Source organism: Oncorhynchus nerka, linkage group LG23, assembly GCF_034236695.1.
Source record: "Oncorhynchus nerka isolate Pitt River linkage group LG23, Oner_Uvic_2.0, whole genome shotgun sequence".
Classification (NCBI taxonomy): Eukaryota; Metazoa; Chordata; class Actinopteri; order Salmoniformes; family Salmonidae; genus Oncorhynchus; species Oncorhynchus nerka.
The window spans coordinates 22,618,215-22,632,051 of NC_088418.1; the positions used below are offsets into that span (position 1 = coordinate 22,618,215).

Consider the following 13,837-nt stretch of genomic DNA (forward strand, 5'->3'; position numbering starts at 1 on the left):
AGGTGACTGTTCTTCAGTGTAAAAGACTGATGGGTCTCCTCCCCTCCGGATGGGGAGTGGCGGCTACATCCCTGAATAGTGAGTTGCATGTTGTTATTCTTTAGGGAAGCGGAGGTGGATCTGTTTGGCTCAGAGGTACACACAGTGTCCCCCGTTTCTCAATATTCAACCCCCCCCCGGGCCATGTGGCCTAGATGCACTGGCCCACGAGTGGCAGAGGAAGAAACTATACACCTTCCCCCCAATCCCAATGATTCCAACGACTCTGAACAGAATCGGGAAACCAGGTCCTTCTGATTGCCCCCAGATGGCTGAGACACCACTGATTAAGGTCAATACTGTCACTCCTAGCGGGGACAGCATGGGAACTATTGTCACAGGCGAAGGACACATTATGGCATCCAAATCCCTGCCTCCTGAAGCTGTGGGCCTAGCCACTGAACAGCAAAATAGGTCTGATTTAGATCTTGAGCCCTCTTGTTGTTAACATCTTACAGAGGGCCAGGGCCCCGTCCACCACATTAACCAATGACACGACGTGGTGTGTGTTCTGCCAGTAGTGTGGGGAGCCGGGTGTTGGTCCAGAATCTTGGAACATAAAAAAAAACTGTGCTCCAGTAATAGAAGTCTTTGTTCAATGCTGGCAGGGCAGCATCCACACTTAAGGTACTGTATACGCTGCAGCCATTTCAGCAAATCATGATGAAGAGCAGGATAGTCCACTTGGCAGCCATCCGCTCATGCCAAGGTTTCTTAAGGGAGTCTGTCGATTACGTCCAGCAAGAGCCCCATCGGTTCACAAATGGGATTTGGATCTGGTTCTTGGGAGTAATATCCAGACCTCCCTTTGAACTGTTAGATGTTATAGACTTGAACACCTCTCTTTTAAGACTGCGTTTCTGGTGGAAATCGCCTCGACCAAGAGGGTTGGCAGGCTCCATGCTTTATCGGTTAGTGATGAGCGTTACCGTCTAGGCCCAGGTAAGGCGATCGTTACACTGCGGCCTAATCCTGCTTTCCTACAAAAGGTCCTGCCCCCAGGTCACGTGAACAGAGAAACAGCCTTGTCCACCGCCATACCCCCTGGGACTCATGATTTTGATGTACGCGCTCCGTGTCCTGTGAGATCCCTAAATGTGAACGTGGAGTGGACTCATCATCTGATCATCTGTTTGTGTGCTTTCGAGAGTACAGGGTAAGCCTCTCTGAAAACAGTTGGTACTTGGATTGTAGACACTATCCTGCAAGCATATAGCCAAGCTGGCCACCCAGTGCCATCCTCTGTGGTAGCACATTCCACCAGGGGAGTTGCCACCTCCTGGACACTGCTTAAGGGAGTCCCCCTCTCTGACATATGTGCAGCTGCCAGCTAGGCGTCGCCCAGTACCGTTGCAAGGTTTTATCGGGTGAATGTGGCTGACCCGCACGGTATGAGTTCAGCTGTGCTTGGTGCTACCCTTCCCTCCAAACAGTAACCTGCGGTTGAGCCAGGTACTGCCTCAAACACCTATGGTGATGTGTTGCTCTAGGCTGTGCCCTAGAGGAACCGACTTACTCTCGTAGTCATCCCATTGAGTGACTAGCATAGTCCCTTAAGCAAAATAGAAAGGTTACTCACGTAACCACGGTTCTATGAGCTAGGGACCATGCTAGTCCAGATGTCAGTTCCCTTGTAGCCTCGGGAAGAGTCTCAAGGAACTGACACTACATGCCCAGGAATTTATTTGGTGGGGGCGGGTGGGGGTATGCACATCACACCCATGGTACGGAATAACTCTGATATTAACATCTTAACTCATCCTGTCCGCCAGGGGTACGGCTCTCCCATTGAGTGACTAGTTGGGTTTGGTTAAGTAGTTGCAAAGTAGCAAGAAGTTGCAAAGTTTCTAGCAAAAATTATAAAGTTGTCAGTGATGACATTCGAACATGCAACCTTGCTAGATGTTTGCGTAGTAAGTAGTTGCAAAGATAATAAGTTGTCCATGATGAGATTCGAACATTCAACCTTTGGGTTGCTAGACGTTCGCATTATACAACCACCCTGCTTTTATTTCTGCCCTACTGTATGTAAAACTTCTGTCTTATGTTACCATACAAAACTAATTTGGAGTATCCCAGATTTACATTTACTATGGTCGTCTCTACACTTGATACTTACATGCGCCTTCTGCTATCAGAATATGAAGATCGCGTTGAAAAGTCGCTTTGTGGTCTGATTGTGTTCAGATCTGGCTGACCACTTCAGGTGGTGGTCAGGGATGCATTGTGTGCGGATTTCTCCTCAGTCTGGACGCAATCAGGCTACGGAAAGTGCACACAGTGAGCGACGTTGTCAGCATTCGTCGCACAAGTCTCCAGAAAACATGTGTTTTGGGACCGAGAGGCACCTTTTTATTATAATATTGGAGGAAATACATTCCTAGCATGAGGGCCGTGTTTGCTGGCCTCATAAATGCTAGCCAGCAAGCATTTAAGAACTGACAAAAATTAATTATTTTTGTATCATTTAGCAGACGCTCTTATCCAGAGCAACTTAAAGTAGCGAGTGCATAGATTTTTCATACTGGACCCCGTGGGAATCGAACCCACAACCCTGGCGTTGCAAGCAACATGCTCAACCAACTGAGCAACCCTTTTGCAATCTATTTAGCATTGCTTGTTAGCTACAGTAGTTAGCTACTGCCATCAGTTGTGTGATTATCATATTTTGCCTGTTCCACTGCTTGTAGAATGCATACTGGCATTTGAATATACTGTGGGAAAAAGTAATCCAGACACTGTAGACACATTTAAATGTAGGTGTAGATGCATGACGTGTTCGGAATTCCATGATCAAAACTCAATGATCAGAATACTAGTAGGCCGTCACTGTAAATAAGAATTTGTTCTTCTTTGGGAACGGGGGCAGTATTGAGTAGCTTGGATGAATAAGGTGCCCAGAGTAAACTGTCTGCTACTAAGGCCCAAAAACTAGACTATGCAAATAAGTAGTAGATTTGGATAGAAAACACTCTGAAGTTTCGAAAACTGTTTGAATGATGTCTATGAGTATAACACAACTCATGTGGCAGGCAAAAACCTGAGAAAAGATCCAACCACAAAGTGGGAAATCTGAGGTTTGTAGGTTAAGTATTCGCCTATCCAATATACAGTGTCTATGGGGTCATATTGCACTTCCTAAGGCTTCCACTAGATGTCAACAGTCTTCAGAACCTTGTTTCAGGCTTCTACTGTGAAGGGGTAGAGAATAAGAGCTGTTTGACTAAGAGGTCTGGCAGAATGCCATGAGCTCAGTCAGGCGCGCAGCCGTGCATTCCTTTTAATTTCTAAAGACAAAGGAATTGTCCGGTTGAAACATTATTGAAGATTTATGTTAAAAAAATCTTAAAGATTGATTCTATACATCGTTTGACATGTTTGACACAAACTGTAATATTACTTTTTTTACTTTTTGTCTGAACTAATTGCTTGCTTGCTTGTGCATTTGGATTACTGGGCTAAAACGCGTGAACAAAAAGGAGGTATTTGGACATAAATGGACTTTATCGAACAAAACAAACATTTATTGTGGAACTGGGATTCCTGGGAGTGCATTCCGATGAAGATCAAAGGTAAGTGAATATTTATAACGCTATTTCTGAGTTGTGACACCTCTCCTTCTTTGGAAAATGGCTGTTTTTCTGTGACTTGGCGCTGACCTAACATAATCGCAAGGTATGCTTTCGCCGTAAAGCCTTTTTGAAATCAGACACTGTGGCTGGATTAATGAGAAATGTATCTTTAAAAAATAGTGTATAATACTTGTATGTTTTGAGGAATTTTAATTATGAGATTTCTGTTGTTTTGAATTTGGCGCCCTGCAATTTCACTGGCTGTTGGTTAGGTGGGATGCCATTTCCAAGAGAAGTTAACTGACTTGCCTCGTTAAATAAAAAATATATAAAAATTATTATAATAAAATATTAAAGCTGCATGAACTGTCAAGTCTAGACACGGCCTGTGTTATTTCTAGTCTATGAGACCAGGCGGCCCAGGAGAAATCCGCACACAATGCTTGACTGATCACCTCCTCAGACAGATCTGGACACATTCCGACGACAACGCGACTTTTGTCCAACTAGACCTGCCTCTACAATGCGATCTTCGTATTCTTGTAGAAGAAGTCACATCCAAGTGTCGACACACCTTACAGTACACATTCAGAAAGTATTCAGACCCCTTCCCCTTCTCCACATTTTGGTACGTTACAGCCTTACTGTAAAATGTATTAAATAAAAAAAATTAATCAATCTACACACAATACCCCATAATGACAAAGCAAAAAGTTTTTCTTTGCAAATTTATTACAAATAATAAAACAGAATATAAGTACACAGACCATTTGCTATGAGACTCGAAATTGAGCTCAGGTGCATCTTGTTTCCATTGATCATCCTTGAGATGTTTCTACAACTTGATTGGAATCCACCTGTGGTAAATTCAATTGATTGGACATGACTTGGAAAGACACACCTGTCCATAGTCCCACGTGACAGTTCATGGCAGCGCAAAAACCAAGTCATGAGGTCGAAAGAATTGTCCGTAGAGCTCCGAGTCAGGATTGTGTCGAGGCACATATCTGGGGAAGGGTACCAAAACATTTCTGCAGCATTGAAAGTCCCCCCAAAAAATCTTAAATGGAAGAAGTTTGGAACCACCAAGACTCTTCCTAGAGCTGGTCACCTGGCCAACTTGAGCAATCGGGGGAGAAGGGCCTTGGTCAGGAAGGTGACCAAGAACCCAATGTTCACTCCGACAGAGCTCCAGAGTTCCTCTGTGGAGATGGGAGAACCTTCCAGAAGGGAAAACATCTCTGCAGCACTCCACCAATAAGGCCTTTATGATAGAGTGGTCAGATGGAAGCCACTCTTCAGTAAAAGGCGCATGGTAGCCTGCTTGGAGTTTGCTAAAAATTCACCTAAAGGAATCTCAGACCATGAGAAACAAGATTCTCTGGTCTGATGAAACAAAGATTGAACTCTTTGGCCTGAATGCCAAGCGTCATGTCTGGAGGAAACCTGGCACCATCCCTACGGTGAAGCATGGTGGTGTCGGCACCAGGTTGTGGGGATGTTTTTCAGCAGCAGGGACTGGGAGACTAGTCAGGATCAGTGACGATTTTAGCATGTACATTTTGGTGGGGCAAATTCCCCTAAAAATATATTTCAGATGCATGCCAGCAAAGCCACTACACAAAAGATTCATTGCACTATAACGGCGACAAGCGGTGCCCACAAGCTGTTCCAACAGCAGAGCTTTCTTTCCAGCACAATGGAGTGAATCCTTACCACCACTACATATGGCTATCAGTGGAGCCTTGTCTGGGAGGGAAACAATTAATTCAGCCTCGTTTACTGCCTTTTTTTAAAAACATAGCTGATATGACTGACCATATCTCCCTGGCATATTACATCATTTATGCAGCAGCATATAACACATTTTTGGACTCACCTTGTTGTGCGCGGCGATCCATCGTTGGCAAATTTTGTCATCAAAGAAAGATTTTACAATTCCCAGTTGGATGACCATTCAAAATGTATTTTCCCAGTCTGACTTCCCAGTTGCAATGCTTGCGGTTAGCCACTGTCACTGATTCTTTCCATACATCTAAATTGTTGAATTTGCGATTTCCAACTTGTTGTGTAATGTTTATGTCCACTGAGCACCGATACGTTTTATCTATAATTTATCTTCAACTGACAAGGATTAAAAAGGATTCTCCAGTAGATTGTTGACTTATGAGGACTGCCAGCTAAGATGTTGACATGATCAGTCCAATCAAAGCTACTGTTGATATGTTATTTGATGTAATTTTATCTGTGGCCAATCACCATTGCCCGAGATGGCATAGCAGTTCAGACGTCTTTTGTCCTCGTCTTGTCGTGTCGTGTATATATATATATTTACAACTTTTTTCACATACATTTTATTTTTATTTTCCATCAACTCATCTTCAATACACTCTGCAACCTGCCTCACCAATTGATATGTATAAATACGTATTATTTACCTCAAATCTGCAATCCTCCAAGAAGCTAGCCAGAAGCTAGCCAGAAACTCCAAGAAGCTAGCCAGAAGCTAGCCAGGAGCTAATCAGAAGCTAGTTAGCTTCTTTACTGGCAACTCGTTAGTATTCAGCTAACCACGGTTTGTGGTCATCAGCTATCCTTTAACTCGAAAATCTATCGCCAGTTTTGTACGGCGCAGCGCGGCTCGGAACGGAACATACCGGACCGATTTTTCTCTCCATGTCCCTGGATTTCAACTGCTCTCTGGACATTCACTCCCGGATCTCACAGCTAGCTGGCTGCTATCCGTGTGTCTATCTGCTTTCGTCGATTCCGGAGCAAACATCAATTACTCCGGAGCTAGCCAGCTCCGTCAATCACCCCTGAGCTCCGTCAATCACTCCTGGGCTGCAGTCACCTATCCGGACTCGTTTTACTGCCTACGCGGAGCCCCACCGGGCCTTCACAACTGGACTGCCGACGTTATCTACCCGAAGGAGATCCGGCTGGCTCCTCCGTCGCGACGTTACCTGAATGCCCATCTGCGGCCTGCTAACCGTTAGCTGTCTTACCGGCTGCTCTCAGAATAGACAATCGGACAATTTATTTATTTTTATTATTATTATGTTTCTTCTTGGGCCTCTATAACTATATCTATTGTTTTTATTTTTGTTGTTGTTGTGTGATTTGGACTAATCCCCTCTACAACACGGAACTCCACTAATCTACTGACGGAACGCAAGAGGTGGCTAACAACAGACCTCCATCCTATGCTAGCTTGCTACCGATGTCCTGGCTAGCTGTCTAAATCGCCGTGACCCCAAACCAACCTCTCCACTCCCTGGACCCTTTTGATCACTCGACTAAGGATGCCTCTCCTTAATGTCAATATGTCTTGTCCATTGCTGTTCTGGTTAGTGTTTATTGGCTTATTTCACTGTAGAGCCTCTAGTCCTGCTCACTATACCTTATCCAACTTATTAGTTCCACCACCCACACATGCAATGACATCTCCTGGTTTCAATGATGTTTCTAGAGACAATATATCTCTCTTCATCACTCAATACCTAGGTTTACCTCCACTGTATTCACATCCTACCATACCTTTGTCTGTACATTATACCTTGATGCTATTTTATCTCCCCAGAAACCTCCTTTTACTCTCTGTTCCAGACGTTCTAGACGACCAATTCTTATTGCTTTTAGCCGTACCCTTATTCTTCTCCTCCTATGTTCCTCTGGCGATGTAGAGGTGAATCCAGGCCCTGCAGTGCCTAGCTCCACTCCTATTCCCCAGGCGCTCTCTTTTGATGACTTCTGTAACCGTAATAGCCTTGGTTTCATGCATGTTAACATTAGAAGCCTCCTCCCTAAGTTTGTTCTTTTCACTGCTTTAGCACACTCTGCCAACCCGGATGTTCTAGCTGTGTCTGAATCCTGGCTTAGGAAGACCACCAAAATTCAGAAATTTTAATTCCAAACTACAACATTTTCAGACAAGATAGAACTGCCAAAGGGGCGGTGTTGCAATCTACTGCAAAGATAGCCTGCAGAGTTCTGTCCTACTATCCAGGTCTGTACCCAAACAATTTGAACTTCTACTTTTAAAAATCCACCTCTCTAAAAACAAGTCTCTCACCGTTGCCGCCTGCTATAGACCACCCTCTGCCCCCAGCTGTGCTCTGGACACCATATGTGAACTGATTGCCCCCATCTATCTTCAGAGCTCGTGCTGCTAGGCGACCTAAACTGGAACATGCTTAACACCCCAGCCATCCTACAATCTAAACTTGATGCCCTCAATCTCACACAAATTATCAATGAACCTACCAGGTACCCCCAAAGCCTTAAACACGGGCACCCTCATAGATATCATCCTAACCAACTTCCCCTCTAAATACACCTCTGCTGTCTTCAACCAAGATCTCAGCGATCACTGCCTCATTGCCTGCATCCGTAATGGGTCAGCGGTCAAATGACCTCCACTCATCACTGTAAAACGCTCCCTGAAACACTTCAGCGAGCAGGCCTTTCTAATCGACCTGGCCGGGTGTCCTGGAAGGATATTGATCTCATCCCGTTAGTAGAGGATGCCTGGATATTTTTTTTTTAAATGCCTTCCTAACAATCTTAAATAAACATGCCCCATTCAAGAAAATTAGAACCAGGAACAGATATAGCCCTTGGTTCTCCCCAGACCTGACTGCCCTTAACCAACACAAAAACATCCTATGGCGTTCTGCATTAGCATCGAACAGCCCCGTGATATGCAGCTGTTCAGGGAAGCTAGAAACCGTTATACACAGGCAGTTAGAAAAGCCAAGGCTAGCTTTTTCAAGCAGAAATTTGCTTCCTGCAACACTAACTTAAAAAAGTTCTGGGACACTGTAAAGTCCATGGAGAATAAGAACACCTCCTCCCAGCTGCCCACTGCACTGAAGATAGGAAACACTGTCACCACTGATAAATCCACCATAATTGAGAATTTCAATAAGCATTTTTCTACGGCTGGCCATGCTTTCCACCTGGCAACTCCTGCCCCGGTCAACAGCACTGCACCCCCAACAGCAACTCGCCCAAGCCTTCCCCATTTCTCCTTCTCCCAAATCCATTCAGCTGAAGTTCTGAAAGAGCTGAAAAATCTGGACCCCTACAAATCAGCCGGGCTAGACAATCTGGACCCTTTCTTTCTAAAATTATCTGCCGAAATTGTTGCCACCCCTATTACTAGCCTGTTCAACCTCTCTTTCGTGTCATCTGAGATTCCCAAAGATTGGAAAGCAGCTGCGGTCATCCCCTCTTCAAAGGGGGACACTCTTGACCCAAACTGTTACAGACCTATATCTATCCTACCATGCCTTTCTAAGGTCTTGAAAGCCAAGTCAACAAACAGATTACCGACCATTTCGAATCTCACCATACCTTCTCTGCTATGCAATCTGGTTTCAGAGCTGGTCATGGGTGCACCTCAGCCACGCTCAAGGTCCTAAACGATATCTTAACCGCCATCGATAAGAAACATTACTGTGCCGCCGTATTCATTGATCTGGCCAAGGCTTTCGACTCTGTCAACCACCGCATCCTCATCGGCAGACTCGACAACCTTGGTTTCTCAAATGATTGCCTCGCCTGGTTCACCAACTACTTCTCTGATAGAGTTCAGTGTGTCAAATCGGAGGGTCTGCTGTCCGGACCTCTGGCAGTCTCTATGGGGGTGCCACAGGGTTCAATTCTTGGACCGACTCTCTTCTCTGTATACATCAATGAGGTCGCTCTTGCTGCTGGTGAGTCTCTGATCCACCTCTACGCAGACGACACCATTCTGTATACTTCCGGCCCTTCTTTGGACACTGTGTTAACAACCCTCCAGGCAAGCTTCAATGCCATACAACTCTCCTTCCGTGGCCTCCAATTGCTCTTAAATACAAGTAAAACTAAATGCATGCTCTTCAACCGATCGCTACCTGCACCTACCCGCCTGTCCAACATCACTACTCTGGACGGCTCTGACTTAGAATACGTGGACAACTACAAATACTTAGGTGTCTGGTTAGACTGTAAACTCTCCTTCCAGACCCATATCAAACATCTCCAATCCAAAGTTAAATCTAGAATTGGCTTCCTATTTCACAACAAAGCATCCTTCACTCATGCTGCCAAACATACCCTTGTAAAATTGACCATCCTACCAATCCTCGACTTTGGCGATGTCATTTACAAAATAGCCTCCAATACCCTACTCAACAAATTGGATGCAGTCTATCACAGTGCAATCCGTTTTGTCACCAAAGCCCCATATACTACCCACCATTGCGACCTGTACGCTCTCGTTGGCTGGCCCTCGCTTCATACTCGTCGCCAAACCCACTGGCTCCATGTCATCTACAAGACCCTGCTAGGTAAAGTCCCCCTTATCTCAGCTCGCTGGTCACCATAGCATCTCCCACCTGTAGCACACGCTCCAGCAGGTATATCTCTCTAGTCACCCCCAAAACCAATTCTTTCTTTGGCCGCCTCTCCTTCCAGTTCTCTGCTGCCAATGACTGGAACGAACTACAAAAATCTCTTAAATTGGAAACACTTATCTCCCTCACTAGCTTTAAGCACCAACTGTCAGAGCATCTTACAGATTACTGCACCTGTACATAGCCCACCTATAATTTAGCCCAAACAACTACCTCTTTCCCAACTGTATTTAATTTATTTATTTATTTTGCTCCTTTGCACCCCATTATTTTTATTTCTACTTTGCACATTCTTCCATTGCAAAACTACCATTCCAGTGTTTTACTTGCTATATTGTATTTACTTTGCCACCATGGCCTTTTTTGCCTTTACCTCCCTTCTCACCTAATTTGCTCACATTGTATATAGACTTGTTTTTTTTTTACTGTATTATTGACTGTATGTTTGTTTTACTCCATGTGTAACTCTGTGTCGTTGTATGTGTCGAACTGCTTTGCTTTATCTTGGCCAGGTCGCAATTGTAAATGAGAACTTGTTCTCAACTTGCTTACCTGGTTAAATAAAGGTGAAATAAAAAAATAAAAAAATAAAACCTTAAGCCTTATTGGAAGGGCACTTCTAATCCAAGTCTATGGTAGGGCCCAAAGGGCTCACATTCTTGATGTCTACCCTTACTAAAGGCCACATTATTGACTTGACAGAACACTGAGCAATGATCCTATTTTTCTTTATGCAAAAAATGTGGGGCTCAAAACAGGTGGGGCTCTGCCTCACCTGCTCTGAATGATGGGTCGCCACTGGTCAGAATTGAGGGAAAGATGAATGGAGCAAAGTACAGAGAGATCCTTGATGAAAACCTGCTCCAGAGTGCTCAGGACCTCAGACAGTGTTGAAAGTTCCCATTCCAACAGGACAACAACCCTAAGCTAACTGCCAAGATAAACTCCCCAAATGTAGGTGTGCCAAGCTTGTAGCATCATAACCAAGAATATTTGAGTCTGTAATCGCTGCCAAAGGTGCTTCAACAAAGTACTGAGTAAATAAGGGTCTGAATACTAATGTAAAATTTGCGTTTTTTATTTTTAATACATTTGCAAAAAATTCTAAAAACGTGTTTTCGCTTTGTCATTAGGGGTATTGTGTGTAAATTGATATAGGGAAAAAACTATTTAATCACTTTTAGAATAAGGCTGTAACGTAACAAAATGTAGAAAAAGTCCAGGGTTCTGAATGCTTTCCGAATGAGGTAGCACCCTCAGCTGAAACATGATACTTTCATTTTGAGATCTGCTTAAACTATTATTTCTGAGCTAGCCTGAGGAAATGCCCCACCATATCCAATAGCAGCCAAGGTTAATCTACACCCTATTCTTGAATAACCATTTAAAATGAAAGAGCATAGAGAAAATATTGGAAGTTAGGAGATACACGTGTAACAAGTCGACAATAATTAATTATCTGTGATTGTGCAATAGACCACACAGGCTTACAGTCACTCGATTTGGGGTTGGGAGGATTCTTGAAACTTCTGAAGCTCAAATATCTTTGGTGTCTCCCGAGAATAAATCAAATGCATTATTCAGTTTTTATACACTCACTGGGTCAAATTTGGTAACAGTTTACGTATGAAAAGTGACAATATTTTTGCGCAGTTGCATATAGGGGTTGTTTTTCCCAAACAACTGGAACACTGAATGATACCATTTATTGTAACAAGTAGTGGCAATCTATTTAGAGTTTATTTCCCACGATGTTACCAATTTTCGCATAGGCCTATAACAATAATACTGATCACGAGTCACGGATGAACATGTTCTCTCATTTTTACTCACCAACTGCCTTGTGAAGGAAAAGTTGTCCTTGGTTTTTGCAAAAGTTTTACTGGCTTGGAAAAAAATACATTCGACCGAAGAGGCTGAGAGCCAAATGCAATCCTCGAAAACATTATATAAGAAATCCTTTAAAAAATATGTTTATACAATATTAAAAAGCAAACGATAGACTGCAGTTAAAGCTGACCCTGGTGATGCGCCATCGAGTTAAGACAATTCCTTCAGTAGTTGTATAACAAGTCCCATTGCACCAATCTACCCTAAAAGAGGTAGAAAATGCATGTTGTTTGACACTGATTGGTCGGTTTGGAATGCCTTCCAGCCATAGATAATATCGCCTTAAAATAACAGTATAATAAACCCGTATGTTGAGATGACAGATTTTGTTACATAAATTACAGCAGATGAACTTTGTTCCCCGGTTGTGCGTTACGCTTCACTGACCTGCAGGTGACACAAATGGACATGGTGTAACCAGTTTCTATTCTTTGCTTTCTTTGGTGTAGCAAGCAAGCATTTTGGGCTTGAAAACACCCATACAAATGTTTTTTCAGTTAACACGTTTGATCCGTTCAATCACTATCCGAATTTAAACAACTACGACGGATAATCATTTCGACTGCATGAATGAATTATGTCTTCCACATCCTCTTAATTACTTAGAGGAGGGACTGCAAACAGGATGTGTGCTAGCTGTGTTCTTTTTTTTGTAATTATATTTGTATTATAATGTTATTTTCTTTTAACAGGGGTTACATAGACAACCAAAAAAAACGGCACCACACAGACTAAGTACAATAAAAGGAATAAGGATACAAGCAAAAATCTAGTCTGTATCACATCCGTGATTGGGAGTTCCATTTGGCAATGCATAATTGCCCCAGCGTCGTCCGGATTTGGCCGGGGTAGGTCGTCATTGTAAATAAGATGAACTGACTTGCCTAGTTTAAAATAATAATATTAACATTATACAAAAAGGCAGTCATGAAATGGAGTGTTTTGGAATAACAGAAGCTTGAGAAAGCAATTGGGGAGCCACTATTTTCAGGTCTCTCCAGAGATGTTCGATCGGGTTCAAGTCCGGGCTCTGGCTGGGCCACTCAAGGACATTCAGAGACTTGTCCCGAAGCCACTCCTGCCTTGTCTTGGCTGTGTGCTTAGAGTTGTCTTCATCAAGGAGCAGGTCTTCATCAAGAATCTCTCTGTTCATCTTTCCCTCGATCCTGACTAGTCTCCCAGTCCCTGCCGCTGAAAACATCCCCACAGAATGATACTGCCACCTCCATGCTTTACCGTAGGGATGGTGCCAGGTTTCCTCCAGATGTGACGCTTGGCATTGAGGCCAAAGAGTTCCATCTTGGTTTTATCAGAGCAGTGAATCTCAACCTTCCTCTCCTTTCACCAGGACATACACTTCTCAACCTCCACATGTGTCCCTGTGTGTGCTTGCGTATGTGTGTGTCAGTTGTTTTAGTCTGCCCTACTCATAAAAGGGTTTAAATGCGGAAGACACATTTCATTTGAATGGATTTAGTTGTACAACTGACTAGGTATCCATCCTTCCTTTCAAAAGTGTGTTTTTGTTAGAGATAAGAGTGTGTTACCTGTTCATTGAAGTTGATGTGGGTTCTCTGTTGTGTTTGATTGAATCTTGTTCCCAGACACTTCCACACATCGCTTCTACTTATTCAATCAATCAAGCAAAATTATATATATATTTTTTTACATCAGCAGTTGTAACAAAGGGATTTTACAGTAACCCGGCCTACACCAGGGGAACCTGGGACATACAGGGCACCACTGCTTCTGCCATCTCGTTCTCCCTGTGTGATGTCATATCCTGTTCCTCTTTAGACACCTGGCCAGCCGAGTGCAGATGGGCTCTCCCATCAACATTTCTAGTAAGAACTCTATCCTGCTGCTTTGCTTTTGCTCTGATGTGATCACCCCATACATTTGTAAGAATGAAGTTACAAATGAAAGTAGTGGTAT

General features: G+C 43.5%; 1 protein-coding gene across 2 annotated transcripts in view; it reads right to left on the reverse strand.

The window, feature by feature from the left end:
* The window catches only part of acsf2 (acyl-CoA synthetase family member 2), a 37,122-nt gene extending 24,676 nt beyond the window's left edge, over positions 1-12,446 (reverse strand). The window contains exon 1 of one of the 2 annotated variants that reach the window (XM_065007953.1): positions 12,290-12,446. In XM_065007953.1, the coding sequence (XP_064864025.1) occupies positions 12,290-12,312 (23 nt within the window). In that variant the 5' untranslated portion in view covers positions 12,313-12,446. The other variant, XM_065007952.1, reaches the window with a different exon arrangement.
* Positions 12,447-13,837: the final 1,391 nt, after the last annotated feature.